Below are 20,337 nucleotides of genomic sequence, written 5' to 3'. Positions count from 1 at the left end.
CACACGGAGGGCACGCGGCGGAGGGCACACCGAGAGCACACGGAGGACACGCGGCGGCGGGCACACGGAGGGCACGCGTGCGCGCGCGGCTGTGGGGAGAGGACGCGTTTATTGCGTGGCTTTCCTATTTACAGGGAGCGGGTCTGCGCTAGTCTAGGCGGCCGGGCCGGGCGGTCACCGGGCCGGGGCCGTGTGTTCGGAAGGACGTGGCGAGGGTCCGGGGCGGCGTCCGCTTGAACCAGGTTGGCGTCGGGGCCTTGGCGCACCGCGGCCGGCTCTCCGCCGTGAAGACGGGGACTCGGAGACCGGGGGACCCCCGCGGCGCCCAGGCCTCCGCCCGCCTCCGCCCCTCCCTGGCAAACCCACGGAGACGCGGCCGGCACAGGGAGGGGCCGCTCCGGCAGCAGTGCGCGTGCGCTGGGGGCGCGGAGGGGCGGGCCCGCCACCTGCCAATCAGAGCGCGGCCCTAGGCGTAGGTGCCCCCGGTGATGAGCAGCTCGTAGGAGGGGTCGCGGCTCCGCCGGCACAGCACCACGCAGGCGCACAGCATGCCCAGCAGCTGCGGGAACAAAGGCAGCGTCAGCTCCACCGCCAGCCCCCCTCCCTCCGCAGTCAGCCCCCCCTCCGCAGCCCTCCCTCCCTCCGCAGTCAGCCCTCCCGCCGGCACGTTTGGTGCTGGGACTTGAACTCGGGGCCTGGGCGCTCTCCCTTAAGCTTTTCTGCTCTACCACTTGGGCCAAACTTCCGTGTCTGGCTTTTCCCGGCGGTGCAGGCGGCTTTGAAGCCCAGCGCCTGGGGAGCCGGGGTGACAGGCGTGAGCCACCAACACCCCCTAGCGCGTCAGATTTTGGTGATCTGAGCCAGAGGGCCCTAAGTTCACGACCCAGCACAGGCACAAATCAATGTTTTTTTTAAGGGACGGTAAGTTTCATGGTGGTCTTTTCAGCATCTAGATTTGGGGGAGGAAAGCCTAATTTCCAACACACAAAATTCAGTCCACAAACAGCTCCATGGTGTTAAACCAATGGGCTAAAAAGTGTTGAGGGTTTCCATTTCTTTCACAGTCCGCGTCTAAGCTGCAGGCCTGGTTGTGTGACACTGCATGCATGTGCTGAGTTTTTAAAGGTCACTCTTGCTTCGCTGTTGCATTTTAATAAGGCCTAATCCTTCTGCAGTAGCCCACCCTGGAGCAGGAACAAAGTCAGGCTATGTTCTTTGGAAAAGCAGGAGGATTAAGATGGATTAAAGAGAAAATGATTCCAGAAATTTTGACCCAGCTTCTTAGAAAATATAAACAGTAAGCAAAGGGCTCAAGGAAAGTTAATTTGCTGTTCTAACTCCTCACTGACAGCCTAGAGGCCCAGCTATTTATTTCATTTCAAAGGGCCGATCTAATTTCAGCAAAGGCACCTGGTCCATAAACAGACACGCGGGATCTGAAAAGAACCGTTACCACGAAACAGAAACCAAGAGGGAGATGTCCTGAATCTGAATTCTTCAGGTTTAAAGCCGCACACTCCTTCACTGTAGCCACTAACCCCACTCAGGACCACCCAGACCCACCAGACATTTAACACCTGCTGATGTTAGTGCTTGCTAGTTCAAAGCAACTTAAAACAGGTACCATGGCTCACACCTGTAATCCTAGCCACTCAGGAAGCTGAGATCTGAAGATCATAGTTTGAAGCCTGACTAGGCAGCAAAGTCTGTGGAGCTCTTATCTGCAATTAGCCAGCAAAAGCCTGAAGTGGAGGTGTATAGCTCAAGTGGTAGAGCACCAGGCTTGAGCTTTGAAAAAATCTAAGGGACAGTGTGCAGGCCCTGAGTTCAAGCCCCAGTACTGTCATACACACACAAACATAATAAAGCTCCTTAAAGACATTTACAGTATATGTTGCTCAACATTTACTAAATATCTTAAGCTAATGGTGCATATTATTTAGTATCTGCTTCCTAGAGAAAGAAACTCATTTCTATTCACTGTACATCAAATCAATCTTCCAAAAGCTGTAAAACCAAACAGAGGCTCCCATGGCAAACTGAGCAATAAAATCATGGACCTCTAGCAATCACTGATTTGCTGGGGAAACCAGCTCCTATTTCTGCCAGCAGGCTGCCTTCCTGTGCAGTCAGAGCTCTGCAGACCAGACTGCGCAGTGGTCAGCTCTCAGCCTCCTGTGCAGCTGGGATGACAGGTGTGAGCCACGGAGCTAGCTCATCTCTAGATTTTATCTAACTGAAGTGTCCATCATCAGCCCCTCTAATAGAATGAGGAATTTGGCCTGGCTCCTGGGGCAGGCTTGGGTCGGCTCCTGTCTGAGCAGAGGAAGTGTCCCAAGTTGCATTCCCAAGTTGCTATCCCTACTTTGCTGGCAAACAAGGGGCTGAGGACCAGAGAATCTCCCTTTCTTTCTCTCTTTCAAGCTCTAAATTTCCATATTTATGATGGAAATCTCCATAAATTTCCATCTGGATTGGTGTACAAGCACAAAGCTCCTGATACCGTGGCATTCTCTCTCTCTTTGTTCTGCTTCTCACACATAGGACACAGATAGATAATTTGAGTATCAAAAGATGAAAACCTTTCTAGGCATGCTTTAAAAAAAAGAAAATACAAGCCGGGCGCTGGTGGCTCACGCCTGTAATCCTAGCTACTCAGGAGGCTGAGATCTGAGGATCGCGGTTCAAAGCCAGCCTGGGCAGGAGAGACCGTGAGACTCCTATCTCCAATAAACCACCAGAAAACCGGAAGTGGCGCTGTGGCTCAAGTGGTAGAGCGCTTGCCTTGAGCTGAAGAGCTGAGGGACAGCGCCCAGGCCCAGAGTTCAGGCCCCACGACCGACAAAAAAAAAAGAAAATACAATTAGGGAAAACTTCTGGGTTATTTCAGATGGATTTCACCCCTCTTGAAACTAGTGTTTACACATGTTTTTCATTTTTAAAACCTTTAGGTTTTGACAAGTGAAAACTCTGGAAGCTTTGGATCCGTGATTTAGGCTTTTTCAACTGGAAAGAAAAAACTCCAGTCTTTCGCCTCGTTTCCTTTGGTCGGGTGATTTAAGTGTAACATGCAGGCGGCAGGTGGTGGGGGCAGAGGGAAACATCTGACTGGCCAACCACATGACCGGATGAGTGACAGGGCCAAGCCCGCCTTTCAGCGTCTACACACATCTACACACAGTGTGTCAGGAGCATAAGCAGCGAGTCATTCCAGAATGTTCTGCTGCATGCTAATAAGTGTGGCTTATTATCATTAAGGACGCACCGCCTAGGATTTGCCTGGAAAGAGACCTCCTTCGTAGCCTATGATTTTCAGTGAGATGAATATTTGTACAGATGATCAAAATATGAAACACATCCCTGCTGATCACTAGATTACTGCTCCTGAGCTGCAAAGAAAATGCTCAGAAGGGCAGAGACCATAGCAAATAGAGCTAGGATCACAATAAATCATTTCAGGGCTGTCTGAGGATCAGCAGGGTAAACTGTTTCCATCCTGCCAGTGAAAGGGTGCTTTCTGTCCCACAGCACCAGCTCCAGCTCAAACAGACCAAGGGCAGGCCCTCTAGCACCTTACGCTTAATCTAGCAATTACACGGGCTTTAATCTAACAATTTAAAGATATCCAACACCTTCTTAAAATACATCCTTTAAGCTTGAAGCCTGTTTCAAGAACTTATTTGTTTCTTGGCCAGTACTGGGCTTGAACTCAGGACTTTGTACTCTTGCTCAGCTTTTTCCCTCAAGGATAGTGCTCTATCACTTGATCCACACCTCCTGTGCAGCATTTTGCTGGTTAATTGAAGGTGGGAGTTTCAAGGATCTAACTGCTGGGGCTGGCTCTGAAAGCGATTCTCAGATCTCAAGCCTCCTGAGTCGCTAGGATCGCAGGTCTGAGTCACCAGCGCCTGGCGTAGTCCATTACTTTTCACTGGGGTGAGAGGTATAAGCAGTGGCCCGAGGAGAACGGGACTGGAAGCTTGTGGACGAAGTGGAAGGCACCGGAGCCGCCGCCAGCCACTCTGCACAAGCACCTCACGATACCAGCAGCAGCGCTGCCAGGCGCCAACGGCACAGCATGAGGGGCAGTTGGGAAGAATTAAGAATGAAGCCATGGATACCAATGGTGTCAACCTCAGTTATTACAGGGGAGTCTTTTCTGTCAAGCCAAAAAAAAAAAAAAAAGCATTTCTTAAAAGAAACACTGTGAAGACTAAGTGACCAAAGTTCTAGCAGTTCTTGGGTTAGGCACACACCAATGAAAATATGTTCAGGGAGTCCCTGGGGGTGGGGGGGGGCGGGGGGGAGAGGAGGGCCTGCACCGCTTTTCAGCTACTTAGGAGTCTGAGGCAGGAAGATCACGTAAGCCCAGGATTTCAGACCCAGCACAGGCCAACATAGTGAGACTCTTCCTCAATAAAATAATAACACGTAATTTAGTGTTTACGAGAAATGGCTCAGTGGCAGGCTTGTCTGACACACATGAAGCACAGTGTTCAATCCTCAGCACCACAAAAATAAGAATTAAAAAACTGCAAAGAAAACCTGCAAGCTAGATACTGGTGGCACGCACGTGCACGCGCGCACACACGGACACACACGCGTGCGCGCGCACGCACACACACACACACACACACACACACCTAGCTTTTCAGAAGGCTGGGAGCAGAAGGATCTCAGTTCAAGGCCAAGGTCAGCACTTTTTTTGAAAATAACCAGCAAGAAACGGGGCTGGAGATGTGACTCAAGTGGTAGATTGCCAGCCATGCTAGCACAAGACAGAATTCAAATTCCAGACAAATAAAATCTTAAGGACAGGAAAATAAGAATTCAAAAGAGAAAGACTACACAAAGAAAACTGAAATGAAGCTTTCCATTTCTAAGATAAAGCAATGAGACTTAAAAAAAAAAACAAACAAACTGTGAGGTTCAGGGCTAGAGGTTTTGCTCAGCAGTGAAGTACTTGCTTAGTTGATTGTGGGGACCTAAGTTCAAACCCTAGTATGGCCTCCCCCATGCTATTAAAATATGTGCCGGGGGAGGAGAGAAGGGAAAAGGAGGCGTGAGAGAGAAGGATTCCGCAGTACACTGACAGCAGGCGTGGAAGCTATAGAAAGAATCTCAGCAGGAAAATGACATCTCCCACAACAATAGTTGTTTGCAGCTCACTCCCTACACACGGCAAGGAAATAAAGCAGAGCCTCTGTCCAGTGCGTCCACATCCAGATCACAGGGTTTTTCATCCTTCTGGGACCAGGTCTAGAGACAAGATGTTGAACCAGGATATCCCCCCCACTTCCGGAGCAGACAGTGTTATTCCCATCACTTCCAGGTTACCTGTGTCCACCAAGATTCTCACTACTACTTTGTGCTTAAAACTCTTCTGGGCTCCAGTGGCTCATGCCCGTAATCCTAGCTACTTAGAAGGCCGAGATCTGAGGATCGTGGTTCAAAGTCAGCCGGAGCAGGAAAGTCCATGAGACTCCTATCTCCAATTAAACACCAGAAAACCGGAAATGGCACTGTGGCTCAAGTGGTAGAGCGCTCGCCTTGAGCTAAGCACTGAGGGACAGCGCTCAGGCCCAGAGTTCAAGCCCCACCACCATAAAAAAACAAACAAACCCTATTTGGGGCTCACAGCTGGGGCTGACCACAGCTCGGTGGCTACCTGTGCCCTCACCTGGATCGCTGCAAAGGCCAACGCTGCCCAGATCACATGCATCATGATTTCTTGCAGCTTCTTCACAACCAGAGCCTCACAGCCCTGCAACACAACAGTTATCCTCATCAGCATCTTTGCAAAGGAGAGCCAAGCGTCACAGGCTAGTACTTGCTGGAAGGAATGGGAATGGAAGGTGTGATTACAGGGCTGTCTGGGTAAAGCAACTGAAACGCATGTAACCACAACAGAACACCAGAAACACTAAGACAGCACTCAAGGGTGGAGCGGAGGGGCAGGGGGCGGGCTGCTGGCAGGTCAGGAGGTTGGGCTGGACTCACCTCAGCGTAGAGGTCCGAGGGCCTGGCCAGGCTGCCATTGCAGCTGCTGGCAGTCTCTCTGCAGCAGCTCAGAGGGACACTCTGGTTTCTGGTTTCTTTGAACCAGTCTGTATTTTCCCAGTCTGAGTAGTTATGAATTCCACAACAGTGCAACTGGAGGAGAGAATGGGTGTATTCATTATTCCCTGACAAGATACATGTATGTCCACACGCTGAGCTTCAGAGTTTCATGTACTGTTAGAGTTTTGAAATATGTTATTCGAGATCAGTGATGTCCAACAGAACTTTCTACAATAAAGGAAATGCTAGCCAGGCACAGGTGGCTCAAGCCTCTACTCCTAGCTACTGAGGAGGCTGAGATTTGAGGATCACAGTTAGAAGCCAGCCCTGGCAGACAAATCCAAGACTCTCATCTCCAACCAACAAAAAGCCGGAAGTAGAGCTGTGGCTCAAATGGCAGAGCACCAGCCTTGAGTGGGAAAAAGCTAAGGGAGAGTACACGGCCCTGAGTCCAAGCCCCAGTACTGGCACACAGAACAAAGGTCTGAGATGTTTTTGCTAACTGTCTTGGCCTGGGTCCTGGTGGGATATGCTTCCCATGGTTCAGCCTGGGGGAAAGCGTGTGCACATCAAGGTGCTAGGCAGCAGTGGCGGAGGCGATGCCATGTCCCGCCACAGGAGGGCGCCACAGGCTCACCTGTCTCTGTACATAGTCGATGGCCCGGCTGGCAGCGTCAGGGTTGGTTCCATTGTAGGTCTTGTACACTTTCTGGATGCTGCGGTCAACCTCGTTCTCCACCTGAACCAAGACAAAGAATAACAGTGGTCCAGGCGAGGAGATTGTGCATGTCTCCCTTCTTGCCTTCACGCAGATTCGAACAGGCAGGCAAGAATTCGGCTACAGGACATGGGATGAGAGGTATGAGAGGAGAGGAGCGCGAGTGGGGAGCGCAGGAACAGACGCCCTCCACTGTGAGCGACGTCTTCATTGTTCCCAGTAAGTTTCCAGTATGTTCTCTGAAAACTCGCTTCTGTTCCTTTCCTAAGACGATTTGGGACAGGTGTGCACTGGTGCTCATGCCTGGCTGTCATTCTAGGTGCTCAGGACAGTGAGATCTGGAGACTGTGATTCAAAGCCAGACAGGCAGGAAAATCCGCGAGATGCTTATACCTAATCAATCACCAAAAAGGCTGGAAGTAGAAATATAGCTCAAGTAATAGAGTACCAGCCTTGAGCAAAAAGCTCAGGGACAGCTCAGGCCACGTTTAAGCCCCAGGACTAGCACAGAATAAATTAAAAAAAAATTTTATGCTCTTTATTCAATGTTTTTACTTCCAAATATGCAAAAGTAATCAGTAAGTCCTTAGAATCTGTATTTTCATGAAAATGCAGCTGTCATCACTCACAAAAATGGCATTTGCCAGGCGCCAGTGGCTCGATCCTGTAATCCTAGCTACTCAGGAGGCTGAGATCTGAGGACCACGGTTCAAAGCCAGCCCAGGCAGGAAAGTCCATGAAACTCGATTTATTTCCAATGAACCACCAGAAAACTGGAAGTGGCACTGTGGCTCAAGCGGTAGAGAGCTACCCTTGAGCTGAAGAGTTGAGGGACAGCGCCCAGGCCCATGATCAACCAAAAATTTTAAAAATGGCATTAGTGCCATGTAATAAAAGTTTGTCCCACCAGATCTCCTCATTCCCCTCCATTTGGTAATTTTACCAGTGGTGGCATAACCAGATCATAGGCATAGAACCTACTCTGAGTACCAACGTGGTCCATTAGGCCTTTACTTACACGGGAATGATTCCATTCTATCTTTGTCATGGTGCTAAAATAACACAAGTGATGAAAACAGCCAGTTTAGCACTAAGTGGAATTACAGGCAGAAAGTAAAAGCGAGCTAGATAGAAAGGGAAGAGACGGGAATGATGAAGAAAACGGAAGGAGGGCAAGAAGGAAGTGCTGGCCACAGGCCCTTTGCACCCGAAACTGGCAGAAGCCTTCTTCCTCAGGATGGGTGAAAGGCAGGATCACAATTCTGAAAATCTCCTATGTCTTAAAGTAGCGATGAAAAATCAAACCCTCATGAAAGAGAAAGTTTCTGTATTCCACCCGCTCTATGGTATCAGGACTCCATTGGCCAAAGAAATGAATGAACTTCTCACCTGTCAGCACTCAGCGGGAGCTTCCTCTGAAGTAACAGAAAAGAAAATGAAATACTTACAGCCAAGAAGATTAAGCTACCCAGGAGGCTGAGATTTGAGGATCAGGATTCAAAGCCTGCCCAGGCAGACAAATTGGAGAGACTGTCTCCAATTGCCCAACAAAAAGCTGGAAGTGGAGGTGTGGCTCAAGTGTAGAGTACCACCTTGAGTGACAAAGCTAGGGGACAGTGCCCAGGCTCTGAGTTCAACCACCAGGACTGGTGCACACAGGTGCACGTGCACACACACACACACACAGGTGCACACACACACACAGGTGCACACACACTAGGCATCAGGTAAGTCACGGGAGACAACGTACCTTTGCTCTGTAAATGTATCCCAAAACCACAACAACCACTTCTGTGACAAAAACCAAGAGCAGGATGATGACAAACTGCAAGAAAAAAATTGTCAAAAAGTAAGTACAAGGGAAAGAAAAACAATAGCTCTACCCAGTCTCTTGATAAAAAGCCACAGGAGCGCTCACGGCCCTGAGTTCAAGGCCACCAATACCAATAGCACAGCAACAAAACGAGCCAACACTTCCCCCCCACCCCAGGAGTTCCGAGGAGCCCGTGGCCGCGTCCACGCACCGTGGCCAGGCCGCAGCGGCTTTCCCGGATGGTGGCGCAGCAGCCGATGAGGCCGATGATGAAGAGGAGGGCGCCGACGGCGATGATGACCACGGCCGGGATGAGCGTGTACACGTCCTCGAAGAAGTGGTCGTAGTCGTCATAGGTGATGAAGACATAGGCTCCCACATAGCACAGGATGCCGGCGGCTCCCTGCACACACGGCCCAACACACCCGTGAGACGCGTGAGACTCCGGACGCCCAGCCCCTGCGGGCAGGGGAGTTCTGTGTCTCAACCCACCTGCCCGCTCCTCCAGCCACGCTGAAACGCTTTCCAGCTCCACCTACTGTTTTATAGCAACTGATGGTGTGGCCCAAGAGAGCCTGAGTGGATAAATAATACTGCTGACCATGTTACTCTTGAGAGAACTGTTTTCCTGGAAAGTTCCTGAGCTGGCCAGGTGGCTTGGCCCTGGCTAACTACATTTTAGTTACATCCTTTTCCTGAACACCTTAAAACCTCATGTTAGAAGCTCCATGAATTGTAGTTACAACCTGTTATTTCGGCCCTATCCTTCTGCAGGTTGTGAATCTGAGCTCAGCCAATGGGAGCAGAGGGGTGGGGCCTGCTGGGCTAGGGATGTAAAGGGAGCACCCGCCTGCTCTGTGTGTCTATCTGCCAGTTTTGGCTGATGGTGTGCCATCAGTGGAAGTAAACTTGGCTTTGCTGGGCTCCTTTCGAGTTGGTGTCCTTATTCCTATGCAACACCCCAACGTCCCAAGCTATTTCTAACATGGTGAGGACAGATGGATACACACCCCCGGAGGGCTTCTGGGTAGCGCCGACCTGTCCAGACACCTGTCCAGTGGCCTGGCTGGCGGGGGTAGTAACACATTTGCTCACCGTAGCTGCATTTCACCAGTGACATACAAGGGACCACGCTAGAATCTGAACCCAACCTGACTCTAAAATCTGCACTCCTCACCTCTGTCCACTCCCTGGGGAAAATGAAACAAATAGCACTCGTGACACTATTTCCCAAAGACCAAGATGGTAAAAACTAGAGGCTCACTAAACAATACCGGATGCTTTTGCTCAACTCCAGGGTGAACTAGAGCCCCAAGGAGCCTGCTGCTGGGCCGGAGCGCTGGGAGCTGGGATGAGCATCTCGCGGACGTTCCCAGGCCACGTGACGCTGTGATTCTTGAACCATCCTGAGTTACAAGGTGCTTCGACACCTAATGGGAGCGAGCGCTTCTGCTTCTTCGAAAGCCTCATCAAGTGTTGTCTGCACACACTCTCCTCAATGTCACCCCCGGGTGCCAGCCTGAGCCCACAGCCCGCTGCTACTCCCTCACTGAGGAATGATCAGAGTTAGGCTGCGCTCAAACACTGGACCTCATAGGATGGCTGGTGGGGCCATCACAGAAACTTCTTTAGAACAGAACCTCTCCAGGCTGGGAAGGTGGCTCAGTGGTAGAGCGCTTGCCTTGCATGCCTGAGGCCCTGGGTTCGATTCCTCAGTACCACATAAGCAGAAAAAGCCAGAAGTGGCGCTGTGGCTCAAGTGGTAGAGCGCTAGCCTTGAGCTGAAGAGCTGAGGGACAGTACCCAGGCCCAGAGTTCAAGCCCCACGGCTGACCAAAAAAAAAAAAAGAACAGAACTTCTCAATCATCTTCAGGCCAGCAAACAGAAATATCATTCATGCTAGGTGCTGGTAGCTCATCCTATAATCTCAACTACTCAGGAAGCTGAGATCTGAGCATCATGAATCAAAGCCAACTCAAGACAGGAAAGTCTGTGAGACTCTTATCTCTGATTAACTACCAAGAAGCTGGAAGTGGAGGTGTGGTTCAAAGCATTATCCTTGAGGGGCTGGTAGAGCCCTTGCCTTGCATGCCTGAGGCCCTGGGTTCGATTCCTCAGCACCACATAAGCAAAAAGAAAAAAGCCGGAAGTGGCGCTGTGGCTCCAGTGGTAGAGCGCTAGCCTTGAGCTGAAGAGCTGAGGGACAGCGCCCAGGTCCGGAGTTCAGGCCCCACGACCGAACCCCTAAAAAAAGATGGGTTTTCAACCTGAAGATTCCTATAAAATCCGCACTTTGTGTGCATTCTGACTCTGGCACACACATGAGGCTGTGGCAGATGCCGCGGGCCTCTGACAGAGCTGTGCACCAAGGCGCAAAGCACGGGGCTGGAGGCGTGGCTTAATTTAATTGGTAGAGCACCAGCCAATGAGTGAAAGCGTCAGGTATTCACTGCGAGTCCTGGTCCTGGACCTAAAATAAAGACGCAGAGCATCTTTGTCACCCAGGCTGCCGTGCGGTCAACAGGCCCACGTGGACCGGAGAGCCTAGCCAAGGTCAGCTCCTGCAGCTCCGGGTGGGGACAGAAGGGCTGCACACAGCAGCGGAACGGCCACCGCTGCTCTTCAATCGTATTCCTGGTCCACAGAAGTTTCCAGAGCAAAGGCAACGCCACGGGTTCTTTTAGTGGACTCCGCTTAGGACGTGCCTGTGCACAGCTGCAGAACACGTACAAAACACCACCCGTGACCTCGAAAGGACTGAGCAGGCGACCCGACAGTACAAAACACCACCCGTGACCTCGAAAGTACTGAGCAGGCGACCTAACAGTACCTGGAGACAGAAACCCAGCCACCAGCAAGGCAGGCGTGAATCACGAAGGCGCAGGTGCAGGGCGGTCCTGAGCGCCCACCAGTGGCCTGGCCTTTGCAGTCAACTTGGATTTTTAACTGAGATCTCTGGCTATTAATAGAAAAGCTAAATAAAGGTGAGCAGGGTTAAATCTTCCCTCACGTGGGCCGTGATGGGATCTGGGCTTTGCCAACAAAGCAGCTGCAAAGGAGGGAGAGAGGAGGGAGAGGAGAGGGAAGAGAGGGAGGAGGAGGGAAGGGAGGGGAGAAGTGGGGGAGGGGAGAGGATGAAAGGGGAAGAAGGGGGAAAGATGGGGGGCAGGGAAGGCACAGAGAAGGGGGGGAAGGCACAAAGGGAGTGGAGAAAGGTATAGCCTGCTTTAGTCACCCCTCTGCGCATGCAAGGAGGATTTGCGCCAGGGCAGATGACTAAAAATAAACCTCCTTCTGACAGAAGGGGAGGGGAGTTTAGGGGAAAGGCCAAGGCCTCAAGTCGCAGAAAGAACTGTCTTCTGCATCTTCTGCAAACGCGCTTCGGTGCCCTTTAATCCGCCCATGCTTACATCACGGCCCAGCCCTGGCAAGCTCCGGGCAGCCCGTGCTTTTCCAGGACGCCAGGCTGCTCCTCTGAAAAACAAAGCTATTTTTATGAGATCCCCAAGTGCAGGGCTCGTCTTGGTGTGCTTCTGCCCAGTCACAGAAGAAAACTCCTAAAGTGAAAAGTTCATTCTTACATAAGCATTTGTGATGCTTTAAAAAGTAGTGTTGGGGGGGGGGGGGACTCAAATCCTCTCAAAAGAAAATAAGCCAATTCAATGTTAAGACCCACATACCACCCAATCCTGTGTGTGTGTGTGTGTGTGATTACTGGGGCTTGAACTCAGGGCCTTGGCACTGTCCCTTAGCTTTTTCACTCAAGGCTTGTGCTCTACCACTTGAGCCATAGCTCCATTTCTGGCTTTTTGGTGGTTAACTGGAGATGAGAGTCTCACAGACATTTTGCCTGGGCTAGATCTGAACGGTGAACCGTGTATCTCAGTCTTCTGAGTAGCTGGGATTACAGGCATGAGTCACAGAGCTCAGCTACTTTCCTCACAACTATCCAGTATGCAATCACTGGTAATTCTACACAGTGTAGGTCTAAAAGCCTCCCAAAACTTCACCCTGTGACATTCCAACTACCTCAGTCATAACGAAACCTAGCACTATTCAAAGACATGGGAAGATGCAGACAGAAGGGTGACAAAGGAAAACAAAATGATGTGTGTGGAAAGCCAGCTGCTTCAGCCTATCTACTAACTCTTCTTGTAGGGACCCGCCCTTGAGTGAGTGACCGAGTCGGGTGGAAGAGATGTGTGCAGAGCGCACTCACACTGTAGCACCAAATCCTAATAGCGAAAACAGAAGAATGCCTGAGGCAGAGGTCCACAGGCCTAAAGCCCTCGCCACTCTGTCAAAGCCTAACTTAGGAATGTAGGTTTGTGGTGTGTGAGGAAATCATATACCTCACAAAGACATTTGAAAGATCAAGAACACTGCCGCAGGATCATGACCCAGAGCATCTGAGCTCTTGATGTCTGCAATTAAAAATGGCCTCTTAGCCGGGTGCCAGGGAGTCAAGCCTGTAATCCTAGCTACTCAGGAGGCTGAGATCTGAGGACTGCAGTTCAAAACCAGCCTGGGCATGAGACTCTTATCTCCAATAAACCACTCAGAAAGACGGAAGTGGCGCTTATGGCTCAAGTGGTAGAGCGCTAGCCTTGAGCTGAAGAGCTGAGGGGACAGCGCCCAGGCCAGAGTTCAAGCTCTATGACCAACAAAAAAAAGTCAAAGGGCTGGGAAGGTGGCTCAGTGGTAGAGCGCTTGCCTTGCATGCATGGGGCCCTGGGTTCGATTCCTCAGCACCACATAAGCAGAAAAAAAAAAAGCCGGAAGTGGTGCTATGGCTCAAGTGGTAGAGTGCTACCTTGAGCTGAAGAGCTGAGGGACAGCGCCCAGGCCCAGAGTTCAGGCCCCATGACCGGACCCCCCCAAAAAAAGTCAAAGAAGCAGAGCCTGAAGAATTTGTTGTGGCATAAGTACCAGACCATCGTGTGGCGCATGGGAAGGTAGAATACTGTATTTCCTGAAGTGGAAGGGAAGTACAGATGCTGACTACACTTGGGAGCCTGAAGAAAACTGAGACTGTCCAGAATAAACGGAAGCATTTCTTAATTCGCAGAAAGCTGCTAAAGAAAAGGATGGTACAAAAAGAAAACCTTTATCAGACCGGGACTCTGATGATGGCAAATCAAAGAAGGAAAGAATACTGCTGACAACCCAGGGGCTGGATCTCAAATGAATGATGAGGCCACATGGCAGTAGAGAACTGATGGTTCTTGGGAAGTGGAAAGATGGGGATGGAAGCTGGCGCCGGTGGCTCCCGCCTGTCATCCCAGCTACTCAGGAGGCTGAGATCTGAGGATCACAGTTCAAAGCCAGCCCAGGCAGGAATGTCTGTGAGACTCGATCTTCAATGAACCACCAGAAAACCAGAAGTGGCGCTGTGGGTCAGGTGGTAGAGAGCTCGCCTTGAGCTGAAGAGGGCTCAGTTCCAGAGTTCAAGCCCTACGACCGACAAAAAAATAAAAAAGATGAAGATGAACTTGGAGCTGGCTAGAGGCAAACAGGAAATGTCTTCAGAATGTAATTGCATTTTATGGAGAGAGACTAACTTGGCATTCTTGCTCAGAAGATGCTCAGTAGTTGTTGGAAATGCTTTATATAAATGTGTGTGTGTGTATATACACGCAAATATATGTATATATATATATATATATATTGGTAGGGATATATAGATACGTATACATATATAATCTGTATATATAAAAATACATGTACAACAGGAGTACCCATTGCAACAATGAGATGTACAAGTCGTTATGTCAAAAAACGAACTTTACAACTTTGGTGGGGGGGATGGAGGGGGAAAACGATATGAAGGGATGGGAAGGGGAAACAAAGCAGGAGGCTACAATGCTTGATAAGAAATGTACTCATTATCTTACCCATGTAATTGTAACCCCTCTGTACAGTATTTTCACAATAAAAATATATATTAAAAAATTTTTTAATTTAAAAAATATATGTGTACACATATATGTGAAACCTGAGTCTTGGTTTTTGAATTAATGGTCTGAAACAATAACTACATTCTAATGAAAATCAAGTTTGATATGTTGGTTTTGAAAACAGTACCGGGAGAGTTGGTTTATTCCCTCTCTATAGTACTGGTTACTTGAACAAATATAAGAAAGGCTTTCTTTATAGGAAAATATTGATACTGCAGATATTTCCATTCAGGAACAGGTTTTAAAAAAATATTAGGCCGAGAGGGAGGGTGGGGATAAAAAAAATTAGGCCATTTTTTATTTCAGTCATTAGGTAATCAGAACTTGTCTTTAACCGTTATGTGGAAGGACCATCCTGAAGTTTTTTGTGTGTTCGTGTGTGTGCAAACAAAATACGTACACAGGTAGTTTTTCGTTTTGGAGGTTTTGCTTGTTTAGAAGAGCTGCACATCAAACCCTGGGCCTGAGGTACATCCCTAGCCCTTGTTTTGGTTTTATTTTTGTCGTTGTTTTTGGCAGCCCTGGGGCTTGAACTCAGGGCCTGGGCACTGTCCCTGAGCTGCTTTTGCTCAAGGCTAGCGCTCTACCGCTTGAGCCACAGCATCACTTCCAGCCTTTTCTGTGTATGTGGTGCTGAGGAATTGAACCCAGGGCTTCAGGCATGCAAGGCGAGCGCTCTACCACTGAGCCACCTTCCCAGCCCCTTGTTGCTGAGGGTCATTAGGCAGCCCAGGCTAGCCTTGAACTTGCTTGGGAGCCAAATAAGCCTCAAACTCTAGTTCTCCTGCCTCTGCCATAGACAAGCAAACGCAACAGGATTGCAAAATTTCTGAAAAGGACAAAGTTTGTTGCTACCAACAACTTCCTCCACCCAGATGAGAAAACTAGGATACACTTTACTTTCTTTTTTTTTTTTTGGTCGGTCATGGGGCCTAAACTCTGGGCCTGGGCGCTATCCCTCAGCTCTTCAGCTCAAGGCTAGCGCTCTACCACTTGAGCCACAGTGCCACTTCTGGCTTTTTTCTTTTTGCTTATGTGGTGCTGGGGAATGGAACCCAGGGCCTCAGGCATGCAAGGCAAGCGCTCTACCACTGAGCCACCTTCCCAGCCCTACACTATTTTCATTGAAAGTTTCTACAGTGAACCCTTCCTTCATAGAATATTGGAATCTGTATATTAAAAGCTCATGAATCATGGGCTAAGATTTGGCGGATGGAAATGTAAAATCAGCTAGTTAAACGTTTTCGACTGTTTAGAAGCCGCTGGCCTAAATGAATGAGTAAATTTTATAATTATCCAACTGTATACCTTTCCTTTACCCCCACTCATTCCTTATACATGTAGGCTCAATTTTTTTCTGTTGGGCCACGGTCCCATAAAGGTCAGAAAAACAAGTTTGTAGTGATCAGAACACTACCCAGCTGTATATTGTTTATTATAAATAATGAAGAACAGTGTCAATAAATCATTTTATATTCCTTTAAAAAAACAAAAACAAAAAACAAGCAGAGCGCCAGTGGCTCATGCCTACAATCCTAGTTAGTTAGGAGGCTGAGATCTGAAGATCTTCATTCTGATGCCAAGCTAGGCAGGAAGTCCAAGAGACTTTTTATCTCCAATTAACCACCAAAAAGCCAGAAATGGAACTGTGGGGTGCTGTGGTACAGCACCAGCCTTAAACAAAATCCCCAAGAGAGAGAGAGAGAAAGGTAGAGTTCAAAAATCAACAAATAAATGCAAATAATTTCCCTGACCTAGTGACCTTGACAAATTCTTCAGAGGAAGAGAGAGAGGGATGTAGCTGGGATGAAGCTCAGTGGCAAAGCGCTTACCTGGCAAGTGCAACACCCCGAGTTCGAACCCCACTACCCCCCACCAAAAAATAAAAAGGAAGGAAGACCATATATAGCCAGGGCGCTGAGAGCTCAAGCCTACGAGCCTAGCTACTCAGGAGGCTGAGATTTCAGGAGCACAGTTCACAGCCAGGCAGAGCAGAAAAGCCCATGGCATTCTTGATCTCCAGTTAACCACCAGAGAGCCAAAGTGGAGCTGTGGCTCAAATGGCAGTACAGCCGTCGTAAGTGAAAAAGCTAAAGGACAGTGTCCAGGCCGAGAGTTTAACCTAGTACCAGAGCATGCGCGCACACACACAGCAATAAAATAAAATAAAAGCTCTGCTGGTGAAAGGTGTGTTCAGCAGCTGGATCTTTGCTGGAAGCAGAACCGGAAGTAGACGAGCTTCCGGCCTCACCAAGCCAAGGTGCAGAAAAAACACTGAGATGACACACGAGTCAGCAGACTCGGAGCAGAGCAGCGCGCTCTCGGCTTTAAAGCAGGAAGGCAGACCTCTCAGGGGCTTGGACAATGGCTACTTCTCTAGTCCTGAAGCCACCGCTGACCCCTCACCCCAAAACTGGCCCCTTCTTCCACTTCACTTTAACTGTCACCTCCTGAAGAAGTCTCTGCCAGCCTCACCCCCCTGGCTTACCATCTGGTATTTTTGTGTTGTGGTCCTGGGGCTTGAACCCACTGCCTCAAGCTGGCTAGGCAAGTGCCCCTTCCCTTGTATGGCTGGTGCTTTATCACTTGAACCTCCACAATCTTTTGGATCTCAGCCTTCTGAGTAGCTAGAATTACAAGTGTGAGGTTGTTTTTATTTTTTTTGGGTCTGGTCGTGGGGTCTGAACTCTGGGCCTGGGCGCTGTCCCTCAGCTCTTCAGCTCAAGGCTAGCGCTCTACCACTTGAGCCACAGCGCCACTTCCGGCTTTTTTCTTTTTGCTTATGTGGTGCTGAGGAATCGAACCCAGGGCCTCAGGCATGCAAGGCCAGCGCTCTACCACTGAGCCACCTTCCCAGCCCAAGTGTGAGGTTTTTGAGATAGGGTCTTTGCTAGTTTTGCATGGAACTCCTGCCTCCCCCTCCAGGAGCTGGTATTACAGGTGTGCACAACCTTATTGGGCTCTTTCTTCTTTAATTGCTGGTCTTGTTTTACTTAAGAGTTCTGTAAAGCCGGACACCGGTGGCTCCTGCCTGTAATCCTAGCTATTCAGGAGGCTGAGATCTTAGGATCGTGGTTCAAAGCCAGGAAAGACTGTGAAACTTGTATCTCCAAATAAACCACCAGAAAACCAGAAGCGGCACTGTAGCTCAAGTGGTAGAGCGCTCGCCTTGAGCTGAAGAGCTGAGGGACAGCGCCCAGGCCCAGAGTTCAAGTCCCAGGACTGACCAAAAAAAAAAAAGAAGAGTTCTGTAAGAACAGTGAAGATTCTTCTCTGTCTTGTTCACGATTTATCTACAATATGAGTACAAAGTGCTCATGTATACGTCTCATCTGTTTAGCAAGGCAATTTTCTTAAAAATGCAGCCACACAGGCAAGCATAACAGTTTTTTTTAAGGCAAGATAAAATTTAAAGGTTATAGGTGGCTTTCCACTAAGTCACACGCCCGAGCTGTTCCAGCTCTACGGGTGTTTTCCCGTTAAGCTCTGCTCATAAAAATGAAGTACAGCGGCCTCCACAGCCCACAAGATCAGACTCTCAAAGCAGAAGAAAGCTTGTTCTCCTCTGGCCCTGTGATGCCTAAGATAAACACACGCAGCTAACACTGTCAGCCGCCTTTTCTAGTAGGGTAGAGAAAGTAAAGCCAGGCAGCGCTGGTGGCTCACGCCTGTAATCCCAGCTACTCCTGAGGCTGAGATCTGAGGATCACGGCTTGAAGGCAGCCAGGGCAGGGAAATTCAGACATAAGACATCTTCAATTAACCAGCAAAAAGCCAGACGTGGAGCTGTGGCTCAAGGCTTTGTTTTAAACAAGGCCTTCTGGGGCAAATTCCAGCTTTTTGCTGGTTAATCTAGAGACAGGAGTCTCTTGGGACTTTTCTGACCTGGCTGGCTTTGAACCACAATCCTTTGGATCTCAGCCTCCTGAGTACCAAATTAAGAGTCTTGTTTGCCCTTGGTCTAGTAGTGTAAAGACAGGTACAGACGAACTAAGTATTTATTCCAACGCTTAGCCATTTACCTGAGGACTCCCTCCCCCCTCCCCCCCCCCCCCCCCCCCCCCCCCGCCGCAGTCCCACCTTCTGGAATGAAGCCTGAGTCCAGCACTGACACGGGAAGCTACGCCACGCTACAGAGTCGGGCTGTGCGCGCTCACACTTGTCCACAGCCATCTTGCAAGCTGCAAACCACAACATGCTGGAATCTGGCGAAGAACTCTCTAAGACAACTTGGTGAATTTGAGAACTGAGTATTTCTCTGGTTAGTGTGTGCCCATTCTTCACCAGCACACAAGCCCAAACGGTGCCAAACTAACCTAACAATGCGGGCTGTCAGGTGATTCTGTTCCCAAGCATCTGTGTTCACATCGCAGTCATTATACACGCTGCCGAAGGCGCCAGCGTCCAAGCAAGAAACAGTAAGCTCTGGCCAGGGCACCGCCATCAGGGTCTGTGTAACCCTGACTGGAACCGTGAAGCACCAGTTAAGGGTTTTGAGTGAGTCTCCTCCTCCTAGCCTTCGGTGGTGAACAGGTAGGTGAATGCTGACACAGCTGCCCAGCAAGCTTCAACCTCAGTTTGCATCAGAGAAGAAAGCACCCTTTCCAGTCTTTTGAAAGCACATCTTTTGCTAACACCACAGGTTCCAGGGGAGTCTAGAGCAGAGAACAAGGGTCTGTCCCCTGGTGGGGCCAACGTCAGCTGGTCAACCTGGAGGCCCCGCTGCAGGAGCAGCGTGAGGACGTGCCCTGCCCCTACTCACGGGAAGTCCTGCGCAGCGAGGTCAGAAACGAGTCACATCTAATGCCACCCCCAGCAGGCTGAAACTATCAACAAGTAGGGAGCCACAGCAAATACTGTCGCCCAAAAGTGAGAAGCTAATGATCTATCAGTAGTCACATCTAATAGTGGCCACAATTTTAATTTCCTGTTTCTTAGCTTCCTTACCACAGCACACCAAAGTCGTTTTATTTCTTGTTGGTTGTGGGGTGGAACTCAGGGTCGGGGTGCTGTCCCTGAGCTCTTTTGCTCGAGGGGAGCACTCTACCGTGTTGAGCCACAGCACTATCTCCTGTTTTCTGGTGGTTCATTGCAGATAAAGAGTCTCATGGACTTTCCTGCCCTAGCTGGTTTTGAACTATGATCCTTAAATCTCAGCCTCCTTAGTTAGGATTTCAAGTGTGAGCCACGGGCGCCAGGCTAGCACAGATGAGTAGATTTTTTAAAACAAACTCAGTTTCTGAAGTCCTGAGTGGTTACTTAGATGACTTTCCAATTTCGTCAACAAAAATATGACTTGTGAAAACAGTTCCGACATATCTAGCACCCCCTGTGTCCATCTTTAAGCCTGGACAGCGATGTCCACTATTTCACCCGGAACTTTCAGCTTGCAGAGCCAAGGTGCTGTCTCTTAACTGTCTTACTACCTAATAACAAAATGTTTCTCATTTTGGAGGGAGGGTGTCTCTGAACTTCTGTGCTGGTCCTGAGGCTTGAACTCAGAGCCTGGGCGCTGACCCTGAACCTTTTCCCTCAAGACTCTAGTGCTCTACCATTTGAGCCACAGCTCCAATTCCAGGTTTTGGGTGGTTAACTGGAGACAAAAGTCTCCCTGACTTCCCTGCCCAGGCTGGCCTCACACTGGGTCTCAGCCTCTGGAGTAGGAGGACAGGCGCGAGCCACAGCTATCTATTTGTCTGCCTGCTAAGTAGGCACTGGTGGCTCATGCCTGTCATCTTAGCTACTCAGGAGGCTGAGATTTGAGGAACATGGTTTGAAGCCAGATAGG

The 20,337-nt window shown here is 49.6% G+C and overlaps 1 protein-coding gene across 1 annotated transcript; it reads right to left on the bottom strand.

Moving 5' to 3' along the window:
- Nucleotides 1–90: 90 nt before the first annotated feature.
- On the bottom strand, nucleotides 91–18,993 carry Tspan3 (tetraspanin 3). The gene is made up of 9 exons (XM_013011940.1): nucleotides 18,866–18,993; nucleotides 18,630–18,747; nucleotides 8,803–8,994; nucleotides 8,529–8,603; nucleotides 6,698–6,799; nucleotides 6,001–6,153; nucleotides 5,681–5,764; nucleotides 315–559; nucleotides 91–275 (listed from the first exon to the last, which is right to left on the bottom strand). Exons 1-8 carry the CDS (start codon nucleotides 18,991–18,993, stop codon nucleotides 467–469), a joined length of 945 nt encoding a protein of 314 aa, XP_012867394.1. The 3' UTR covers nucleotides 91–275; nucleotides 315–466.
- Between the last annotated feature and the right edge of the window lie 1,344 nt (nucleotides 18,994–20,337).

Source organism: Dipodomys ordii, unplaced genomic scaffold (genome assembly GCF_000151885.1).
Source record: "Dipodomys ordii isolate 6190 unplaced genomic scaffold, Dord_2.0 Scaffold15, whole genome shotgun sequence".
NCBI classification, from domain to species: Eukaryota; Metazoa; Chordata; class Mammalia; order Rodentia; family Heteromyidae; genus Dipodomys; species Dipodomys ordii.
Note: the sequence above shows the minus strand (reverse complement) of the source record. Positions and strands in the feature narration are given on the sequence as shown.

Excerpts from the sequence above, each read along its gene's own strand:
- Tspan3 (XM_013011940.1), bottom strand. The coding sequence starts at position 18,993 with ATGGCGGTGCCCTGGCCAGAGCTTACTGTTTCTTGCTTGGACGCTGGC. Across the intron at positions 8,604-8,802 it reads GCCGCTGCGGCCTGGCCACG|TTTGTCATCATCCTGCTCTT; the intron begins GTGCGTGGACGC and ends TTTTTCTTGCAG. Across the intron at positions 5,765-6,000 it reads CCTCGGACCTCTACGCTGAG|GGCTGTGAGGCTCTGGTTGT; the intron begins GTGAGTCCAGCC and ends GTTGTGTTGCAG.